The sequence below is a fragment of the Fringilla coelebs genome, assembly GCF_963513975.1.
Source record: "Fringilla coelebs genome assembly, chromosome: 3".
Taxonomy (NCBI): domain Eukaryota; kingdom Metazoa; phylum Chordata; class Aves; order Passeriformes; family Fringillidae; genus Fringilla; species Fringilla coelebs.
Window position 1 is genome coordinate 73,125,679 of NC_140030.1, and position 23,003 is coordinate 73,148,681.

The 23,003-nt window shown below is 44.2% G+C and overlaps 1 protein-coding gene across 1 annotated transcript; it reads left to right on the forward strand.

The window, feature by feature from the left end:
* Nucleotides 1-1,024: 1,024 nt before the first annotated feature.
* On the forward strand, nucleotides 1,025-7,541 carry PSMB1 (proteasome 20S subunit beta 1). The gene is made up of 6 exons (XM_084203052.1): nucleotides 1,025-1,167; nucleotides 2,350-2,457; nucleotides 3,593-3,674; nucleotides 4,119-4,248; nucleotides 5,765-5,871; nucleotides 7,249-7,541. Exons 1-6 carry the CDS (start codon nucleotides 1,064-1,066, stop codon nucleotides 7,432-7,434), a joined length of 717 nt encoding a protein of 238 aa, XP_084059178.1. The 5' UTR covers nucleotides 1,025-1,063; the 3' UTR covers nucleotides 7,435-7,541.
* Nucleotides 7,542-23,003: the final 15,462 nt, after the last annotated feature.

The window sequence follows — 23,003 nt, forward strand, 5'->3', positions numbered from 1 at the left end:
TCTATATTCTCCCCGAGGCCTGCATAACACAGGATGTCTCTTATGTTTGTTCATATGTAGAGTTTGCACATAGGAATGCAAAGATTCACTCTCGGTGCTTCTACAGTCCTTTCAGCCCTTCCTGGATGTTCTTTTCACATGGATGGCCGAGTTCCTCCGAATGTGTGCCTCATGTCTGTATAGCTGTCTTCCACATGTATAACTGTCTTTCACATGTATTCGGGTGCTGCCGGTGTTTCCGGAAGCCCGATGTAATCACCTGGCGTCGCCCTCGTGAACGGCCGGGATAATCGGTGTTCATGGCCCGGGAGGCTCCTTTCATAAGCTAAAGACTTGATGTTATCTTTAGCACGTTCTGGGAACTGCTTGAATAGAAATGAGATTCTGCTCCCGGCCGGAGTTGGTCAAAGACATGTGGTAGTTCAATGTAATATTTTATACATACATATATTCACTAACAGCATGAATTAATCACTCATATATAACAGAGAGATGGTTTAGATTAGATATTAGGAGGAAGTTCTTTGCTGTGAGGGTGGTGCGATACTGGCACAGGTTGCCCCTGTAAGTGTTCAGTGCGGGACAGAGCTCTGAGCGGCTTGGTCCAGTGAAAGGTGTCCCTGCCCGTGACAGGACTAGATGATCTTTAAGGTCCCTTCCCACTCCAACCACCCGATGATTCTATGGTTCCCGAATCTTGCTCTTCACGGCACTTCCAAAGGCGCTCTCCCCTGCAGAGCAGGAGCCACGCTGCTGCCCACCCGAGCGGTGTGCGATGGCCTCACCACTGATCAGCCGCACGTTCCCACCAGCGGGCACGCCGGCAACAGGGCAGCGCCGGCACCGGCTCTTGCCCAGCCCTGCCCTGGGCCCCAGGGACACTCCTTGCCGCGGGCGGGTTCCGCTCCACGGCGGCCCTGCCGCCCTCCGGCCAGGCCCCGGCGCTCGCCGCCCGGCTGAGCAGCCGAGAGGAGGCGGCGCTGCGCTGCCCTGCCAGAGCGGCCGCGCTTCCGCCTCCGGTGCCGCCATTTCGCCGTGAGACAGCAGCGATCGGGCGGCCGCGATGCTGTCCACCGCGACTTGCGGGCCCTCCCGGCCCGAGACGGGCTACGGGCTGGAGGCGCCCGTGCAGCACTACCGCTTCTCGCCGTACACCTTCAACGGAGGGTGAGGGGCCCGCGCAGGCATCGGGCGGGACCGGGCACCCGGGGCATGGGGCCCAGGGGACAGCGGCTCCGGGGTTGGGGCTGCCTCGCCTTTCTCCTGCTTATTCTCGGTGCTCAGTGCGGGTTTATCTCCCTTCACGGTCTCTTTGTGGGGAGAGAGCGGCAGCACAATGAGGAGCTGGGCTCGGGCTTGCCTTGAGGCCTTGCAGCCTTTCATAGTGCTCTTGCCTGTCCTTGTGGCTTTTGGAGCACTCGGGCTCCCTAAACTTCCACTGGTCTTAAAGTACGCATCTTTTGTTCCCCGCAGGGTTGTTTATTTATAGTGGCTTAGAAAACCCAGGTAATGGTCCTATTACAGAATTAGGGCTGGATGGGTTAGGAGATCACCCAGTCCAACCCCCCTGCTAAGGCAGGGTCACATCGAGCAGGTGACACCAGAACGCGTCCAGGTGGGTTTTCAATGTATTCAGAGAGGGAGACTCCAGTTCTTCCCTGAGCAGGCTGTTCCGGTGCTCTGCCACCCTCAACGTTAAAAAGTTCTTCCTCATGCTGAGGTGGAACTTCTTGTGTTGTAGTTTACAGCCTTTGCTTTTTACCAGGTTGCTAGTAAACATGTTATTGGGTTGGATGCTACCTTGCTGCAACTCTTAAAGGCAGGTGATGTTTTACACGCTTGAGTTGGTGGCATGATCTGGCCAAGTAGGTTTTTTTTTCTTATGATGACTACTGCTTTTCAAAGGGCATCTTTGTTACTTAATGGTAGTACACTTGTGGTGATCACAGTACTAGGTTTTAGGAGGTAATAACACCAGATTTTATAAGTGACATTTATTTTAGTGTAGTGATACCATAGCTCAGTACTTTGCTTGTTTTAGAAGGATTAGTTATTATCAAGCATATAAAATACCTCATCCATTGCGTCTGGTTCTTGCCTAGTGTAGAGTCTCTGTGTTGCCAAGTTTCCATACAGTTAAAATCAGAGTAGAGGGCTACATGCAGGTATTTTCTTCAGTCTGTCTAGTGCCTTCTTCCCTTGGTGTTGAGTAGGGATGTGCATAGTGGGAAACATAGCAAGGAATGTAAGATACTTGACAAAACATGAGTCCGGGTGTAGAATTACTATCTAGTTTGTTTCTGTGTTGTCTAAGAAGGCCATGATTTATCAATACTCTTTTTTTTTAAGGACTGTGCTGGCGATTGCTGGAGAAGACTTTTGTATCGTTGCCTCTGACACACGTCTGAGTGAAGGCTACTCCATTCACTCCCGGGACAGTCCAAAATGCTACAAGCTGTAAGTCCAATCTGCGAGGATTGAAAAAGATGGAAAACCTTTTGTACTGCTGACCATGTCACCTGCCTCCTACTTTAAGCAGAATTCTTAGAAGAAAGAGCCCAGTAACAAAGTAGATTTTGGAGTCGTGGTGACCTTTGCTGTAATGTAAGATGTGATGTGATGTGATGTTGTAAATATAGCCAGATTTCTTGTTTCATGCTCTTGAAGTTGAGTGAGAACATTTTTAGCATGATACAAACCTTAATATGGAGTTTTTTGGCTGGATAATCAGATGAATTTTTACTTAATCCTATGATAACTCATTCTGCTTTGTCAGGAGATCTGGTGATGGTACACAAGTGTGCCCACTTCTGCCAGTTGTACTGTATCTCTCTGGTTAATTTCCTGCCAATTTAGAGAGGTGTTTGTTTTAAGGGAGGTAAACCTATCAGTAGCTCCATAATTGAACTTTCTATGCTCATTTTAGGCTTGGTTTGACTCACCTGGGTAGCATCTCCTTAGTTTACAGCTACACGTTACTTATGTTCATTTTACTGCAGCAGGTGCTTGCCTTATAGGCTGTCATCAACTATATAAACTTTTTTTTTGTCAGGGTTATTGTTTCTTTTTATAAATTGATGATATGAAAACAAAATAACTTGGTTCCTCCTGGCTTACTTGTTACTTCTATATGTTTGACTCTCTGATACTGTCCAGATGGAGATTAGTCTGGTACAGGGTACATATTGCACATGGTGACTTTGTGTAATTCTAGTGACAGGCTGAGAGAAGACTTTAAGATGTTTTCTGAATGACTGCATTGGGTTGGTCTCTCTGTGTTAATGTTTCTGGACTCTTTTCTATTTCCTAGAATTAAAATTTCAAGTGTGTGTTCCTATGGTTAGTGTTCATAAAACATTTCAAAACTGAGCAGAGAGCCAAGCTTCTGTAGTGCATCTGCAGCCAGATAACTTCTGTTTGTGCTGACAGAAGCCACCAGTACCATAAATGTCTCATAACCATTGTACAAGCTTAATGCAGCCCTCTGGAAATAAACCTGAAAGTACATTTGGTGTTTTCATAATAACCTGTATAAGAAATTTCTGTAGTTCATGCTAAGTCTGAAATTGCAACAAAATGTTACATTTTTCAGAACAGAACAAACTGTCATTGGATGCACTGGTTTCCATGGGGACTGCCTTACCCTTACTAAAATTATTGAAGCCAGATTAAAGGTAACTACGAATCTTACTGCATTTAGAAACTTAAATTCTTAACATTATACTTGAGACCAATAATACAACATGTTTTAACTATAACTTCTGCTAGTTTTTTCCAAGTGTTTGTATCATAACTGTTCTGCTAGTGAAAGATCTGGCAGGGAAAATTGGTACTGTGTTCTTAATAAGTGTGACAACACAAATTTGTAGAATGGAAGAGCTGGAAAGGATATTGTAAATGAGGCAACACCTATTAATTACAAAAATTTGAAGATATGTTAATCTTTGGCTTGTAAAGAGGCTTTACCTTTTAGACCAGTGTGTTTTCACTAATTGCGCTGGTTAATAATTTTGCTTAGCGTTAGATTCTTCTGTAGTGAGGTTACAGAAAATGTAATTTTGGTTGAATGTCAGCTTTAGTGTTTGACTTTCTTCTTGAATGTGCTCTACCACTGGCAGATGTACAAGCATTCCAACAACAAGACCATGACTACAGGGGCTATTGCAGCAATGCTGTCTACAATCCTGTACTCTCGACGTTTCTTTCCCTACTATGTTTACAATATAATTGGTGGACTTGATGAAGAAGGTAAGACTTCAAACAGAAGAAGAAAAAGAGGGGCTGCATTTTGTTGGGTTCCTTTACATCTCAGGTGTACTGATTGAATAACAAAGTTTGGTTTGCTATTCCTAATACCTGCCTTTAGGCATTATGGTACTTACACAGATTGAATACATATTGTGTATCTGGCTGGTTTCCTAGTTTTTGTTATTCACTTGATTTTCCATTTCTGAAGGTCTAAAAAATTATTTGATTACAAATAAAATCTCTAAAGTGAAATAATTAATACTTTAGACTGGAAAATTTTACAACTGTTTTGCTGGATTTTTAAATTGCAACTTTAAAGTAGATGTCACCAGGAAAATTGTATATGTTTCACTCAGACCTGTGAGTATGGTAAAGACTATTTAATATGAAGACTTACTCCAGAGACAGGTTTCTACACAGCTATTTCAAAATGTTAACTAACCTCTAATGAAAATCATGAAGCTGTAGTTTAATGTACAGCCCTTCCAGAACTTACTGGGTTCCTGTCCAGTGATTTAGTTGAGTTGCTGAAATACTGTGTTGTCTGGCTTTGAGATGGAGCTCAGAGGTGGTCTTGTTTGGATAATTTTAGCTATCCCCTGCAGTTTGTTTTTACCAGTAAGTCATACTGTTTTCCCAGTCTTGCTAAGGCATGTCTATGATTTGTGGGATCTGGCAGGGGATTAGTCTGCCCTGCATAATGGTAAATCTCAGATTATAAGGGTGCTCTAGCAGCTGATAAGAATCAGTGTGCAGGTTTGCTTGCATGGTCTAAATTAGGGTCCAGCAAGATTGATTGTTGATTTGGCTGGCTTTCTCAGGGCTGTTCAGCTCCTGTGCTCTGCTGCCAAGGGCACTGGCCAGTTAATTGAATTGGGTGCAGCCTGTCTGAACAGAAAGGCTGGGCTTGGCCAGCTGCTGCATTCTGACTGGCATGTCTTCCTCAAACCCTGATGCTTCAGAGCTACAGTGTGTCTGTACCTCTGATGTTGGTGCAAGCCAGTAAACTTTGCACCACCTCGTCTGGCTTCAGAGGGAAGTGTGCGAGAGACCAGAGCATCATCCCTGGTTCTGGTAGTTCAATGCAGAGGCATCCAGGCATGCTTTCTGGAGGTAATTCAAGAAATGTATCATTCAGGAACTATGTCTGAGGTGCTTGTTTGTGTTAGCCTTGGAGCCCCTGGGGCTCTTTGTGCAGCACTACACTCTAGCTCATTTTCTGCTTTGATTACTCTGCATCAACACTTTTTCTGTGGTAAGTAGTGTAGGAAACATCTGTTGAAGCATGGTTGTGGCTTAAATAAAGAAAATAACATTGGATACTGTACCAGGCTGCAGCCATAGTGAGTCTTCTGTAAAAAACATCATCTGAACATACTCAGTGTTGTTTGGTAAAGGTTTACTGGGCTCTGCAGTGTTCCAGATGCTGCTTATCCAGAGAGCTGGTTTTGTTGAAGATGCTTGTCAGTATTGGGCAGCTTTCTGAATTACTTACTAATTTTTTTTTTTTCTTCAGGGAAGGGAGCAGTTTATAGCTTTGATCCAGTGGGCTCCTATGAGAGAGATACTTTCAAAGCAGGTGGATCAGCAAGTGCAATGTTGCAGCCTTTGCTGGATAACCAGGTAAAATAGCTTGTTGGCTTTTGCTTTGGTTTGTTTTTTTCTTTATCTCAGTAAAGATTTGTGACATTTAAATTAATGTAGCTTTACTTCTCAAGAATATTACTTTTGGGAGAAGTTTTAAATCTATTACCCAGGTAGGATCTGGTAATCCATACATTTATAAATTATGTGGCTTTACATTTATAAATTATGTGGCTTTACTTTCTCAGGAGAAATCAAAGTTTTGCTTTGGGATCTGTTCAGATTTTTAATACATTATTTGTATTTGCAGTGCCTGTTTAAAGAAATGTTTTAATTGGGGAGTTATATTTATCCTAAAAGTTGTTTGGATGGGTTTTTTTCTGGGTTTTGGGAGTTTTTTTTTGACTGATAACATAAATATGCCTGTTACTTAGTATGAAATAATACCAAATTAAGAAGATAGAATTAATACATACATTTTATCATTTAACATACCCTTGTTTAAGTCTTCAGTTTTGTACAACTCAGGTACCATTTTTTAGTAAGAGTGTTCTTACATAAAACTGCTGGAAACTTATTCAGCTAAATCTGTCTGAAATACTTGAAGAATATTTTCATATGTAGTTGAAGCTGTTAATAATTGAATAGGAGAAATACCAAAACATGTTTTACTCATTTTAATTTTTTTACATTGGTGTTGATATTTAGTCACTTGAACCTGATGCCAACACATCTTTTGTGCTTAGAAAAGTAGTAAGCATTCTTGACTCCTTACCAGATGAGAAAGGAATAAAATATTTCCCTTTTTTTTTTCTAACTTTATTAACTGAAGGAAATATATTCTGCATAAATCAAGTAGTGATAAATAATTTTTTATTGCTTATGGGTGTCAGGCAAAACATGGGACTCTTCTTGTTTACCTGTTCTAATGCATAAGTTGATGCTTATATTTATGAGCTAACTTAACACTGTTTGATAGGACCAGATATGCTCCAATATAGACTTAGTTTTGAAGTCTAGGTATCTCAGGGAATATTTGCTTTTAAGAAATGTTCCTAACTAAAAGTGACCAGAGAAAAAAAGACTCATGTGCAGTTCTGGTACTGCCAAACTTGTGAGAAATTTATGAAGAATTACATCCAATTACATCCATTCATTGTGATCTTGTACATGCTGAATGAGCAGGAGGAGCTATGCTGGCTGTATGTTGGATCTGCTTCTAGGTAATTTTTCTAAGAATGTCTGTATTACCAAAGCTCTCAACTATAAACTCTTTGGAGGAATACTTTTTCAGCTTTGGGGTTTTTAAAATAGATGGGCCATTTCTTCTTTTTAATTTATCTAAATCTGTTTATTCTAATGCAGAGACTGAAACAGTTTTCATAGATGGATAAAATACATTTTCATCTTTCTTAGATTGGCTTCAAGAACATGCAAAATGTGGAGCATGTACCTCTGACCCTGGAAAAGGCTTTGCAGCTGGTTAAGGATGTCTTCATTTCTGCTGCTGAGAGAGATGTGTACACTGGGGATGCACTAAAGATTTGCATTGTCACAAAAGATGGAATTAAAGAGCAAACTATCCAGTTACGAAAAGACTAATTAAGTTCATGTGTAAGCAAGTTATCTGTGATGTACAATTTACCTGTGTTATGAGGACATTTGTCCAATTAAATTTTTTTTCAAGAAGTTCAACTACTGTGGTGCTGAGTATTTTCTGTCTTTTGTTAGAAGTTGTGTTTTTTAGAAACCAGAGCAGTTCATGGTGAGGAAGCAGCTTAAAGTTACAAGTCAGTTTCCTTCATCACATCTTAATCTATCAATCAAGCTAATTCTAATGGAAGTTTAATCCCCTTCTCACAATCCCTTATGCTGAACAATGGGGGAGTATTAAAATTTAGGCTCACAGACTATTCTGATAATCCTTTCAGTTCAGTTCTTGACTTTGCGAGTAAAGTATTTGCTCTGTTCATGCTGCCTTCTCTGCACTTCATAGCTTGCTTTTCCTGTCTTCTTCTCTATTTCTCTGATGTGCTGTTGTGACATTTGACTTTATTTATTTGCAAAGACTATTGTCATCTGAAACCAGTGTCACTGTGTTAGAGGAAGAATGTTAAATGGAATCTTTCAGAGTTTAGTCCTGGACTCCGCATCTGGTCTCATCTCTGCGTGTTTCTGTTCGGTTAATGCCCAGAATTTGAAGCATTGTCCCCTTGGGGCTACTGATAGAAAATAACTTAGAATGGAGATTCCTGAGTGCCTGGGTCCTTTGTTAGGCCTGTTGCTTGGGAAATTGCATCAAAATTTGGGAAATTGATGTGCTTCAAAATTTGGGAAAATTGATGTGCTGTATTGCAGTCCTGGGGATTGGCTTCAGAATTAGGACCTTTAGAAAAACAGAGCTGCATCATCAAGGGCAAGATAGTTTTCTCTTGTCCAAGAGTCCTTTCACAGTCTGTAGGACTTTAAGAAAGGACATATAAGATATCTTATTGCTTCAGGTGGCACACTAGTTCCTTAAAAAGAGCAATTTTGCTGACATGCTTGACCCTACAGTAACATTGTCTCTTGTTTGGATGTGACTGGCTGTTTTCAGTGCGGCATTTTGAGTGCAGTGCTACAATGCAAGCTCTGGCTGGTCTTGACCGGAGATGGCAGTCTCAGGCTTCGTAGACAATTTAGACAGTGGGTAGATTTTTGATCATCAGTAGTGGAACAAACAGTGCTGTTAAACAGACTGGCTGCGTTCAGGAAATCTACCAGCTCTCCCGAGGTGTTTGTGAAGGCACTTGGCCACTGGGTGCCAGTGTTGGGCCGGGTAAGGAGGGAACAGCTCATTCCTGGGTGGCTGGGCTGTAAGAAAGGCGCACAGCATCTCAGTCTGAGTGACGCTGTGGTTGAAGTCACTTGGGCATGCAAGTTAGAACTTCCAGGTGCATTCAGGTGTCTTAAGGGGATGTTTAACATTTTCAGAAGTCACCTTGGCTGGACAAGGTTGATTGTATGAATGACTGTAGCTGTATGCTGTCTGTACTGAGCAAATGGCTCACAATGCAATAATTCTAAGAACAGAAAGCCTGTGCCTATTTAAAATACAAATCAGCAATACCAAATTAAATACCTGCTCTGTTATATCTGTAAAATTAAGTTAAAGCACCTTAAACTCACCTCTCTTTGATACCAGATTTATGTCGAATTGCTGAAGCATTTCAAAATAGTCTGTTGGAGTTTTTCACAAAGTTGTTGTAAATAGTGTTTCAGTTGCAAAGAAAAGCAGGAGAGGGTAACAAATTCGCATGCCTACCTTTTGGACAGGTCTTTTTGCAATATATAAGGTCTAAACAGTGAAGAGCAATGAACAAGGGGAACTATCTAATTTCTACATGAACTAATTCAATGTTCTTGTAGGATGCCAGACATATAGGAGAGCTGCAGTGATTTAACTCAAAAGTTTTGATAAATTTGGCTGCTCTTATATTTAAGGGTAGGTTTTACATCGAAAATAAATGCATGTTGACAGATTTTAGGAATTACTGGCTTTAGTTTGATGTGGCTAGGATTGCCTCTGTAACCTCTTTCAGGAGAAACAAAAGGTAATTAAAATTTTCAGGTGTCATTTGCAGTCTCAGAAGAGATATGAGAGCAGGCACCTGTTTCGACTCTGTGCCATCCTGTTGGAGCACTTGCACCGATGTGAGATGGCCATTTTGTCTCCTTTCCAGATTTCCCTGCAGAGTACATCTAGCTGAAGAACCAGCAGGGAAAGGAAGCTTTTTCACAGACCCATTGGACTGAAATACCTAGTTTCTTTCACCAGAGAATATAGCACTGTGTCCACTCCCTTTGTGGATGGGTTTGGAACCAGTGAGATGGGGAGGCTTGTTTCTCACATTTTTAACTTTCCAGTTTTCCCTGCCCTGATGCCATCACTGCTTGTGCTCTGAGTGAGGAGTTGCAGAAGTGACAGGAGATGTGTGAGTAAAAAAGTATTCACAGGCTGCTCAGCTAGAAGTTACTTGCTTAAAACATCCCAAATGTCAGATGTATATTATGGATAAAAGGCTTTTTTTTTTAAGTCCACCATGTTCCCTAGCTTGGTTTATGAAGATTGTCATCACCTCAGGATGAAAAGTGGGAAGGCCCCAAGTGTCTGGAGCTCTCCTTAGTTGCATGCCTGTACTTCCCATGTGTAAATCAGCTTAGTATTCATCTAGCACTGTGTCTGCATGTAAATGAACAGTTTATGAAGCATTTTGAGCCTTGCTTGGTTACAGAACTGTCTAAGCAGGCAACAGAGGTGCAGCTAGGCAAAACAATTGTAACAATGCCACTTAGAGGTGCTAGAAGCAAAGGGCTGGGTTTGGCAGAGCTGGTTGGACAGGGATTAGACTTCTTTAATACAATTTCGTGTAAGAGAAAGGAGAGAGAGCAAAAATGTTCATCTCGAAAACCTTTTATTGATTTTAGACGTGTACCTTTCGAGAGAGGGTGCGCTGCAGGATTGGAATGACGCTGGAGCTTTCACTGTCAGCTCTAAGGGTGTATGTACAACGAGAGCAGGAGCAGGCAGCTCCAGGGGCAGCAGTACTAAGGGCTGCCCTAAGGTGGCAATAGCTGCTCGCTCTCGCAGGGCTCGGCACAATTCCCCGCGGGCCGGGGGGAAATAGCCATACACACTTCCCAGTGCCCCGCTGTAATGCGCTTTGGGGTACTGATGGTTGAGGAGATGGGAGGCTTTATTTTGATCTCAGCCGAATGGCTGTGTACCCTTGATTGTGTAAGGGACTGTACAAGGTCACAATCAGCCTTAAAAGCTAGTTTTGTAAAGCAAAGTCTTCTTCACTAATTTTGGACGTGTTTTTAGCAATATTGTTTATGCATCAAATCTATTTTAAGCGCTGAAGAGGGGGCTTGTTACTATGGAAAGTAAAAGTGCTCGACAGGACATAAATGTTGCATATATGCTTCTAAAAGCTCAGTTCACTATATCAGTCAAGGATAAGTTTAATTTTCTTTTAACTAAAACCAAGATTTTATTAAAGCTGAATCATAAGATGTTGTTATATAAACCAAGTACCAAGCTTTCTCACTCTAGGGTGACATTTTTCCTTTTACACTGAGATATGCCTGTAGCACTACATATGCCTTAGTGTGATGGGAGCCAGGACCAGGCTGCTGACTGGAGAAAACCATTTAAATGGAAATTATAAAATACTATATGAAGTACAGTGGCTTGAAGTGGTCCTACTGCATCTTACTCCTTTATATTCTTAATATTTATTAACTTAGGGGACAAAGTTGTAATTTTCCACATTTGATAAACCTTTTTTGATACACTGTAGTCATACATCCTAGAAAGCTGCTTTGGCAATTTTTTTCTATATAGTTAGCAATTCAGGATTTTACAAACCTAAACTTGGGGAAAGGTGGCAGAAGCAAGTGGGGACTGATTAAAGCAGCATTCACATGAATCCAAGCAGATTAAAGTAGTCCTGCTTCTCTCCAGTCTAGTTGAAGGTAGTTTTTAGGAGTATAAAGTAACTGCTGCCTTAGTCCGGGTTCCTTATGGAAAGTCAGGAATACATGTATGAGTAGAAGGGGTTTGGAAATGACAGCTTTCAAATTCCTCTTTTCTCTTTCTTTCAGCCTTTGCTTTTGTTTACCGTGAATGTCCTTTGCTTTTAGGCCATTTGGGGCAGTCGTAAACCAGACAATAAGGCACATGGGCCTGAAGTTAACTAAGATTTGTCTCCAGATCTCTCTTCTCAAGCCAAATTCCTTCTGAGAAGGGGTTTTGTCTGTGTGAGTGCAACAGAGTGAGACCAGTTTTATATTCTTTCAACACTAATATGTAGTTAGTTTAATTGTATGGACCATTTTCTGTGTACTTCCTTTTCCAAGCAATTTCAACAAAGTATTCATAATTACAAAAACATGGTTTAGCAGAAAAAACAAACAAAAAATCCTGAGTATCTTTCCTGTTAGGCTGTTCTTGGCCCATTTCCTAACAGTTGCTGGCAAAGTTCAACTTCACTGTTCATTTCAGAGGCTCAAGTGGGGGTAGGGATGGACTTCACTGCAGCCTACAATAATTAATATTCTTTGGCACAAGGCACAGATTAAAGAGCTACTGGCAAGAGAGTAGTCACGGTACCAGAAATTTAACCAGTCCTTTGTACTTAAGCTCAAAGAACCATAAAAGGAAAGTTAAAAAATAGGATTCCCTTTTGTGCTGAGGAAAAGGAGCAAGGTGTTGAAGCTTGTGGTGTTACATGGATATTTCATGGTTGAGGTGAAGTGCTATTGACTTTCCTAAGACTTGGCTTCTCCGAAGCATAGTTATTTCTGTTGCTTAGCTTACTGCAGCTGCACAGGTTTGGTGAACTCCTTGATGGTTCTACAAGAAGTCACCAATGTGCTGATTCACCTAGGTGCCCAGCCAGGTGTGGGTATGTGACACCCACGGTGCCTGGCCCACTGAGGTGGCTTAGCTGAACAGGATTGCAGCCCCTCTGGACCAATGCTCTGTTTAACCAGGCTTTCTGGAACTGGCTGTGATGAGCTTGGCAGTCAGGCTGGGTGGATGATCGAGATGGTCATTGCTCTTTCAAGGCTATGCTCCCACCCTGGAGCCCCTGGGTGGCTCAGCTGAGCCCCTCCTCTCCATCCTGGGCAGCTCATGGAGGCATAACCAGCTGGGGCTACCTGGCAGGTGAGAGATGCTGTAGAATGCCTTTGATGTTGGTCCCCTACCAGGAGCCCATCTTCAAACTTCCCAGTAGGAAACACACTTCTGTCTGTAGCTTGCTTATGCAGCCTCTGCAGAGAACTCGTGCACTGACATACCAGAAAGTCAAGAGTTCTGTTGGGGAAACGCCCCCCACGCACAACAAAAACCATGAACTGAGGCGGAGGCTTTTTTTCAGGGTTTATGTAAGTGACCATTCTGGAGAAAGCTGCATTCCAGTGTCACTGCCTTGTGCTTGATCTGAACTTTTCTTGACATGTACCCTTGAATGCAGAACAGTTAACACAATCTCCACTTAGTCCCACAGCAAACAAACATTTTGGTGCGGCTGGTATGTGTTTGCTAGTTGCAGACAAGTCGATCTCATTAGAACTGCATTTACAACTTTTGCCAAGCGTTTTGAAACTGGTTGACATGCACAACAGCTGCCTGAGCTGGAATGGCATGCCATTCCCTGCCTTCATCTTATTAGCACAGGGGATGGGATGGCTTGATTAATGACAATTAAATGGGATTTTTAAAAATTAAAGATAATTTGTCTTTGGAAGAGCCATGCAATGTGTTTTCATTCTCTGATTTAAAGTAAGTCACAAAGTCTAGGTTTTTATGACTCTTCTCAAAAGCCAACAGAAGTGCTTACCCTGAGCTAACCCACAACATTTGAAGTGAAAACAGTTTAAAGGGTGATGCAAAGTATTTTCAGCTGGTACGTAGCTCGATTGCAGACAAAAGCATTTCCAGAGGAACCAGGGGACCTCGTTTCCTCCTCGTTTCTCCAGGCTCTCAGTGCAGAGCTGTTGAGCTTACAGCCTTGAATAGAGAGACTCTTGATTCAGTGCAGGCTGTTACATCCAAACCACTCAATGGATTTTGTTTGGCTCTGCAGCCTTTAAAGTCAGTAGCTGTGAAGCCCTTCACCTCTGTTAAGATTCTTCTCTGTCAAAGGGACACTCTCCATCAAACACAGTGAAGCACCAAACAGATAAGATGCTCTTCTCTGCGGAGCTGGGAAGTTACAGTGGCCAAGCAATATCTATATGCTGGCATTCACATGCCTAATTTAACCCATAAAGTTCCTGGACAAACATTTAACAGGACATTCTGGTGGTTTAGTTTAAGCCCAGTGCTTACTTTAAGCCCAGTGTTAGCAGAAAAGCTACACTGATATTCATTCTCTACATAAACCTAGAGCTCTGAACTCTAATTCGTGCTCTCACCTAAATTTAACTATGCTGCCAGAAGTCATCATTGCAATTTAAATTAAAAAAGGACAATGAATCAGACTCCTGAAGTAAGTGAGGTCCTTTTGACTAGTTGGCTCAGATTAAAAATAAAATAAAAAATAGACTTCTCATAAGAGAATGCACTTGCAGTATTTTAACTAATATTTTGACCTGCACAGGTAGAGGGTTGTTTTTGCGAATGTTTCCATTCAAAGCCAAAATGTATTTTGGAACTACTCCAAGATGCCTCTATCAGAGGCTGCACAAATCTGCCCTCTTCTTGCACCATTTCCTCCTCACACTCTTGCCAACAAAAGAACATCCAACAGGCCAAGCTATCCAACAGCAACTAATGGATGGCCCTTGAGTGTCCCATTTGAGATCCCAGCAGTCTTGGCTCTGAACTGGAGATTAAAAGCCAGCTGTTTGTTGATTTTAAGTGAATTCCTCCAGTTAGTCTCACAACAGAAAAGGTGGAGTCAGAGATGGTCTGATACATTCGCGATTTATCTTAGGCGCTGTGGGATGAATTCATGAGAGGCACAGTTTTCCATCCACATCCCAAAACCCACGTGCAAGCGCTTGGTCAGCCAGTGTGGCTCCAGCTACAGTGTTGGACTACAGGACTGCTGCCTTGTAAATGCCAATTGTAAGTTTTAATGAGACAAACCAATTAGATGGCTTGACAGACCATCACAACAGTGACGCAACCGCGCTCAACCCCCATTACAGGAGCCGCAGAATTTCAAAGAACTGCTATTAAAGAAAAGTCACAGAATAGCTCGCACACAGCCCTGCAAACAACAACATCACCCACAGGCTGTGGAGCAAGGGGAAGGGCGCTGAGAGTAAAGCAGAAACAAGTGAAAGGAATTAATCCAAATACTGATTTATCCTTTTCTAACACCCAGCATGGGCACAGCTTGGGTTCCAGGTACCATCTATGAAATACAGCTGCTGTACATAACTCCCACTGTATTATTGGTCCAACAGAGCCTACAGAGAGTTATAGCATGGCCTTTGCAGAAATGCACATATATAAAATCACTTGTGCCGGGCAGTGCGTTACATTGTCCTACAGATACCAGCTGATACACAGGGCTGTATTCACTGATCCACCTACACCCACAAGGCATTTCCAGAGGAAATTTTTATCACTCCACACCCTGACTTGCAGGTGTGATCCCTGCAGAGGATTTGGCATATGGATTTTGGAATTTTGTCTCTTCATCCTCCCTCGGGTAGCAGTTCAGCAGTTGCTGTCCCTCCTGGTTTGAGCTAGGAGTCTGGCCATCCCCACAGCTACAGGCAAGGTCTCACTTATTTTCAGCATGTTGAGCACAACACCTTAAATGTCACTAGGACACAATCCAATCAATGGAGTGTTTGGGTGATGCTCCCAAGATAAAATTTCCTTTGCAGAGTGTGCATTGAGCAGTTCTCAGTGGTTACAATCCTCTTCTGCTGATGCTGAAAGAGACATCAAAGAGAAGGTCCCACAGGCATGGCAAGGCCCTGCTTGTCAAACCAGAGAGCATTTTACAAATCTCTTCTTTCCAAATGAGCCACTTTGCCTTATTTTTAAATACGTGCCAAGGAGGATCCAAGAATAACAGAGTAGCTAGCTCCAGAATTCACTGTGGCTTGTCAGAGTTATTTTCCCTAAATTAAAGACCCATAAACACACCCCTCTTTGACTGCATGACACCCAGATCATAAAAGCAAATCTCAAGACCTGAGCTGATGCTGAGAGGACACTGTTCCTGTTACTCAGGAGAGTGAAGGGGACCCCTGTGATGCTGTAGTACACTGAGAGGATTGTGGGGCAGGGGCACATGTGACCGTGTGGAACATCTGTTCTGCCTGATATATGCTGTCCAAGTCTCTCTTCCCAGCATACTGCTAGTCATTATTCAAAGAAATATTACAGAGCCACCTCCTTTGCCATCAGCTCTGACTGAGCCCTGTCCCAGTAAGCTGTTGGTGGGAAGCATCCACCAAAGACTGAGGCACCAAGCTGTGGTTTCTGTCTCAGATCAGGTAACCATAACATAGCTGGAGCTGCAATGCAGGCCACCACAGGCTGAAAACTCTGCCTGCTTTTCATGTTAGTATAAATCACTTGACACCATGTGAAGTACCTCTGCCAGCTCTTGACAGCCTCTCAGTAAGATCCAACAGACCACAACATGTCAGAGTGGGAATTTTGCCTTAACAAGTCCAAACCGAGCTCCCCCAACCCTTGTGAGCAAAGAGCAACACTTAATGCGTCTATATTTGTTTCTGTGGGGTAAAATATTCTGTCAAGCAGCAGGTCAGTAACACATAACCAGGGAGTTTTCAATAAATTGGTACCCAGCTACCATGGCAGTAAATACAACTTAGTGCCTGGTAGCCTCAGTGAAGCCAAAGGATGTGCCATTCCTGGCCACCACAGAGTCACAGCTCTAGAGATTCTGATAGGCACAGCAACAAGTGGTGTGCTTCAGAGAGAGGGAAGACAAGGCAGAGCAACACGGCACAGAGTAGAAAAGCTGCTCTGCAGACAGCGAGCTCACTGTAGGTGGAAAAGGCTGGCAGGGTGGGAGCTACACACCCTGGAGCTGCTCTCATGGCCTTTGTCCCAGCCCCAGAGAAAGAGGTGTTCCTTGTGAGTGCATCCTCTACGCACACACGTGTATCCCAGACACCAGTGAGGAGCTGCTGCCGCAGGGATGTGCTGGGCAGCACGCACAATGACTGCTTTCCAGGGACATGGGCTTAACGAGGGGAGACAGCTGAGTGCTGCACAACAACTGCCTCCTTTTCCACACTCCATCCAGAGCACTATAGCCGGTATCAGGTCAGACCTCTGCAGACTTATGTCAAGGGTTAAACAAAAGCCAAGTTGCTGTCAGCAGCAAAGTGAGCCTGCAACTGTATGCCAAAACATGGATGCAGATCTGCAGTGTGCTTCTCTTGCAGAGCACCCTGACACACTTCTCAGGAGGCAGAAAATCAACCCAAAATCAAAACAAAAAAAGCAAGAAAGAGGAAAAGTATTACATGTGGTTTACAAGGCCATTAACTGCAAGATGGAAGCCTTGCATGCAGTGACTTCTTGGTTAGTCCAGTCCGTGAAACACTCGGAGCAGGGGACAGCAATGCCATTTAGGAGGAGCAGAGCAAAACTGCAGTTTTCAAGGTTTTCCCTACCACAACGTGGATCCTTACGTTCCCCAGTAGAATGACTGCAATATGAACTTGAGATAACACACATGCACAGTGCAGAGCTCTGAGCCCTTCGTGCCCTCAGCCTCTTCCTTCCCGTTTCCTCAGGCACCTGTGCAGCGGCGTCACGTGCTGTCAGAACGCAGCATCGGTGCTTCACGCCTAATCTCCCCTCTGCCCCCCAAAACCCGCCTGAATTTGTCACAATGGCTCAAGAGGGAGTGAGGCTCGCTCTCCTCCGCTGGCCCCCTGACAATAGAGGATTGCCCTATTTGTGTGAGAAGGAGAGGGGCTGCCGCCCCGGCCCTCGCATCTGTAAGGGCTGGAGACAAGCCACACAGATAGGCAGAAATCAATAAGCTGGCGGATCAGAGGGCCCGGCGGAGGAGCCGCTCCTTGCACACGCACAGGGGCCGAACATCTGTCAGGCAAACAAAAAGCAACCCAAGCGGAACAAAAGAGAGGATTATTTTAACTCAAGTTCTTCTTCAGTCTCAGCAGGCAACGTTCAAGCCGTCCTCGTATTCAGACACTGAGGCCTTATGGAGTACGGGCTGTCCGGGAAATGCCAAACGCTGTTACCAGAAGACAAAAGAGGGGGAAAGGGAGAAAAAAAAAAGATATGGAAAATTCAGAATGTCGTGTTGAGTGCGATTGAGCAGGGGGAAGGTGGAGGGGCACCAATAAGGGGGCAGAGGGCAGGGAGGGGAGGAGGACAGAGTGATGATGCGATGGAGAAATTGATGACAAATCTCCACAGCAGTACTTGAAAACAAAGCTGATCGTATCAAATCTGCCAGAGAAGCATAAAATATTGTCACACAGCTATGGATTGACGAGCACTGAGGCTGCGCCCCCAGCTCCCTCCCTCGTGTGAGAGGGCAGCCTTGCTGCAGCCCTTCTGCCTGTGCAGATGAACCCTGGGGAACTGGCAGAGCTGGCCCCACACCTAAGTGCCCTCCTCACCTGGAAGAAGCCCAGCTTTGACAAGCTCTTGGCACTTGTAAGGGAGCAAAGGATTTAGGATAAGCTCAGAAGCAAGCTGCCATGCCTCTCCCTTGTGCCTGGTGTTAGCCAGTGCTCACAGTTATTTTGCACATTGGTTTCTCCAGCACAGCTCTCTTCTAATCGGCATGTCATGTATGTGCTAGAAATGGGAGCAAAACAGTGAATTCAAGATAAAACAGATCTAGTAAAATCAGATTTGGGCTTTAAATGCCAGAAACAGAGGAGATAATGTCATAGCTGAGAACGCCCTGTATTGCATTCACATGCTACTGCTCAGTGCCCTTATGCTGCTGTTGGCTTGGTGCGTTTTTGCACTGAAGTATTAGTAGGGAAAAAAAAACCTTTTAGGTTTTGGGTTTCCTTCAGCAGTTTCACAGTATGTTAGCTGCCTTCACTGCTGAAAGCAGAAGCTGTTCTGGCTAAAGGTAGACTTGCTTAGTTGAAGATTCTGAAGCTGCAGTTCTGTGGTCTGGGATGCACCCACCATCAAATACCAGCCCGCAGCATCCCACAAAACAGATATACATCTCAGTCTTAAAAGTGACTTGCCATAGAAGACATGGGTTCTTAATGTCATTTTAGGAAGCATCACAAAGGTATTTTGACCCAGGCTTCATTTTATTACATTCTGTTTGGGGTGGGGGAGGGATGTGAACTGAAAGAGATTTTGACTTAGAGAAAACTGGCTCTTTTATTAAAAAAAATAAAAACGAAGTAATTATTTGGAAAAAAAAAAACCGAACAAAAAACCCCACCAAAATAAAACATGTGCTTAGCTGCTGCCTCATCTTAGAAGGTTCTAAATTTCCTTAGCCTTATTTACACTGCCAGACACAACTGGGCTGGCTGTCTTAACAGACATGACCCTTAAAAACGAGTAATCCCTGTTTTTTTGTTTTGATGTAAGAGTAAAGGAGAAGGAAGGGCTGCCTTCCTTGTGCCTGAGGAGGGTCTGGGCACAAAGTCCCACTGCCTATAGGCAACTTCCTGTATCTCTTGAACTCAGCCTCTACACGTCAAGGAGGAGCAAGTGAGACTTTAGTGACTTAAGCCACTTGTGCATTTTGCAGACATGTACCACCTACCTGAGAGGAACCACAGGCAACAGAACAGGGGCTGTGTCAGCAGCTGGAGACAGGCACAGCAGCCTGGTGCTGGCAGCATGCTCCTTCATCACCAGTAGACAAGGACATCTGCCACAAATGCAGCACCTCTCAGAAGCCTTGCTCAGGTGTACTGTGAGCATTTCATAACCCACAGGCAAGACAGTAACCTCTGCTGGCCACTGCAGATGCTGCAAACCTGGGCACCTTCACCCCATCTACCCTGGAGACTCCCCAGCACTCCTGGAGAGGACAAACTGAGGTTCAAGCAGCAGCAGACACGCCCCGCATGCTGCACTGCAGGTTTGTGCAGCACATGCAGCTGGACTATCTGCCCAAACGCTGCAAGAGTTCACAAGGCCAGAAAGATCAAACTCTCCTCCTAAAACACAATAATCCAGACACCAGCCTTTGGCATCTCCTTATCCAAGCTTCACTGGTCCTGAGCCTTCATCTCTCCTACAGGGAGTCTCATGCAGCTTACCCCTGTGAAGAACCCCAAACCCAGAAGCAGAGTCCATTTCCCACTGCTGTATCTGGCCTACCCAGGTTGTTGTTGACTTTCCTTCATCAGCATTCACTCAACTCAGCTGCAGCCTTTCCTGGATGCCTCACTTCACCTGGGCTGCAGTTTTTGTAAGAAGTGTTTCCAACTGACTTCTTGGTTATGTCTCAGGAATTTCAGAGGTCCCCTGTTTTCCTTTTGCAAGCAGCTCTCATACAGTAGCAAATCAATACCTTCTTATCTCACTGTTTAGACATTACTAATATTTGTCCATAGTCAATGTTTTTCCTTAAAGCCAAAGTTCTTGAGTTTCTTTTGCTCTTTGGGGTTATTTTTCGCAGGCCTCCAGCCACGTGCAAGTCCTTTGTTAAGCCATGCAAGCAAATGCTTCTATAGAATTTGGCTTTAGGTAGAGGCTGTTAAAACAGAGGGTTTGATGTTATGCTGGTAAATAATAAAAAAATTAATACAAAACTGAACATTTAAAGGAGAGAAAACTGTTTAATGTGAGGAACAGTTATGGTAAGGGAACAGTGCAATAAAACAGGGCAGATGTTGCCCTTCAGCTTCCATCACAGAAACACGCTCCTAATTCTCCTTGTGCACTGGCTTCTCCAAGGACCAAAATAAAAACCAAGAAAGTAGTAAAACTAATAAAAATAATGTGCGTATTTTTTGTGAAATTCTGCTAATTTGTCTTTGGAAAATATGTTTGTATGATGTGTTTAATTTAGCCATTGTCCATTAGCAGTGAAAGAGAAGCCGTCTCATCAGTAGGATCTTTCTTTGATGGGGATTAGGCCTGAGTTGGTCTTGCTATGAGAGACCCTTGGGTTAGGGTCTTTTTTTACACACAGTCTGGCATGGCTGTTTCCTTAGAAATACAGGCTTTGGGGTTGTTTTGATGCCCATGAGGTTGCTCCACAGGCAAAGGAGGCACCTGGAACACACAAACTGGGGACAGGGAACCTAGACAGAAGAAGGCACTGGTCACTTGTGAGTGGAGACTGACAGACACCTGCTCTGAGAGCAAACATGAACTGTCAGTGTGATGGGTCCCCACCTTCCTCTGGAGCCACAGAGCACCCTGCAGTCTGTCTATGCTCCTTCTCAAAGCATGGGAGACACAATGCCAGTGTGGGATAGAACACACATCATGTGTGTTGGAATGGCTTTGCAGATGAGTTGATGTGGTCCAACAAACTTCACCTTGGGCACTGCTGCTCCAAGAGCCTAAAAGAGAGAGGGGACTAACAGCAGCTCTCAGACAAGCAGCTGTGACACGTGATCACAATAAATTGATGGTGGCCACAGTTTTGACAGCTAAAATCAAAACAGCAGAACAACCACAGCAAGTTTTTGCCTTGTGGCTGCAATGAATTCCCTGGTGGCTGCATGCAGCCGCTATTATTGTCTTTGAGAGTCACTGCCCTAAGAGATGAGTTCTTTAACAAGTGAACAAATAACTCAATTAGAAATTGAAACTACATTCCTGAGAGGGGTTCAGCAGCCTCTTCTCCCATTAGCAACAGTGGGAGTTACCATGCTCTGCACGTTGCCCAGTGATAGCTCTTCTTCCTTCAGCAGACAGCTCTGCTTCGCAATGTCATCCCAGTTTTCTCTTTTGGGTACCAGCTGCTGATATGTATGAATGTGCCGATTTTTGTGCAAGTTTCAGCCTAGAAGAAAAATCCTATTACACAAAGCAAAATGGAAATAGCAGGGAATTAGACATCAGATTTATGAAATGATAAGCAAAATTTTTTTGAAAAGTACTTACTGAGTACTCACTTTGTGGATAAGCTTGTTCTTTCAAGAAGAGAGAAAAATAAGTCATTCTAGGATCTAAACCCATTCAAGAAATCAAACTTTGGCAGTTTAAGGATGATAGATTGGTCAATATGAATTTTGTGAGAAGTATTGGTAGATTAACTTTTCTCCAAGGTAGGAAAGAGAGAGAAAGTATTTTCATTAAATGTATTCAGTGGGGTCTGGAAAGCCTGCTGCAAGGAATAAAATGTCCTTTGAGTCTATGTCATGGTAGTGTGGTACTGAAAAACAGAAGGGGTGAAGGAATTGTGAACAGCTGGTGAGTGGCAGTCCCATACCAAAAGAATGAAGTGTGGAGGAGGGGAGAAAGCAATTAAAAAAAACAAAACAACAACAAAAAAGAGCTCAAATCCTAACAACAATAAAATAAAACCCAAACAGAAAAACAGAACTGAAGTGTTGGGAGTGTACTGTCAAGCACCAGCTTCTCATAGATTGCAAGAGCAACGGAAGCCATTGTCCTCTGTTGGGGATGGGAACCATCAAAAATAAACTGGGCTGGGAACATAGCTGCTGTGCGCTCTCAGTCACAATTCTCAACTAAGCCCAGCACAACTCTGGCTCTTCAATATGCTGGATGCTCCACGGAGGATGAGTGAAGGCATCCCTGGCGCCCCTGCCTAGCTGGGGAGATGATCCGTGAGCACGCGCCTTCCTTAAAAAGAATAAAAACCACCCATCAGTTAGAATGTAATAGCTCCATTAAGGCTCTCAGGTGAGAAATAAATAATTGCTGCACGGCAGGGCGGTGAGGATGTGGGACAGGGAGTGGCGGCCAAACGCGTGGCACAGCCCGGGGCCAGCTCCAGGGAGCGGTTCGGGCTGGGCGTTCGCAGGCGGCAGCACGCCCGGCTCCGGGCACGCAGCTGGCACACAGCTGGCACACAGCTGGCACGGGCTCTGCTCCGGGGCCCCTGAACTCACAGCTGGCACGGGGCTCTGCCCCGGGGCCCCTGAACTCACAGCTGCACTCCTCCCCGACAAGAGGAAGGCAGAGGTTTATGCCCGGCCTCGGGCGCCGTGCGCTGGCTCTCCTGGCGAGCTGTCCCCGTGGCGCAGTTACCCCGATGTGTCCCTGCGTGCTTCCTCCTGGCACGGCAGCGCGCCGGGCTGGGCGCTCCCTCCCGCGGGAGAGGCCGGCAGGAGCTGCCCGCTCCCTCCGCATTGCCGGGCACGGCTCCGGCTCAGGCAAGCCCGGCAGGACCAGGGCACAGCCCGGCCCAGCCGCACAGGAGCTGGGGGAAGTACTGCACAAAGATGCTGAAAAGCTGAGGTGGTTTTTGAGAAAGGGGAGACTGAGCACACAGACTCTAACTGAGCAAGAGCAGTGCTATGTAACGTCGTGACAGACCCAGACAACAAGGGAAAAGTTTTTCACCTCTTCTGACAGTAAAAATATTAATGGACTTCACCTGAAACAATGAGAAAGCAAGGTCAAAACAGGCAGAGAATGTTATCTCTCCCTGTATAGTATCAATTATAACACGAAGAAACAAAGCTAGGTAAGGGTGGTCTATAAGTGCAATTCAACACAAAGATAGGGA

Bases quoted from the DNA above. Each gene is read 5' to 3' on its own strand.
- PSMB1 (XM_084203052.1), top strand. From the start codon at position 1,064: ATGCTGTCCACCGCGACTTGCGGGCCCTCCCGGCCCGAGACGGGCTAC. The intron at 2,458-3,592 runs GTAAGTCCAATC...TACATTTTTCAG, and splicing joins AGTCCAAAATGCTACAAGCT to AACAGAACAAACTGTCATTG. The intron at 3,675-4,118 runs GTAACTACGAAT...TACCACTGGCAG, and splicing joins TTATTGAAGCCAGATTAAAG to ATGTACAAGCATTCCAACAA.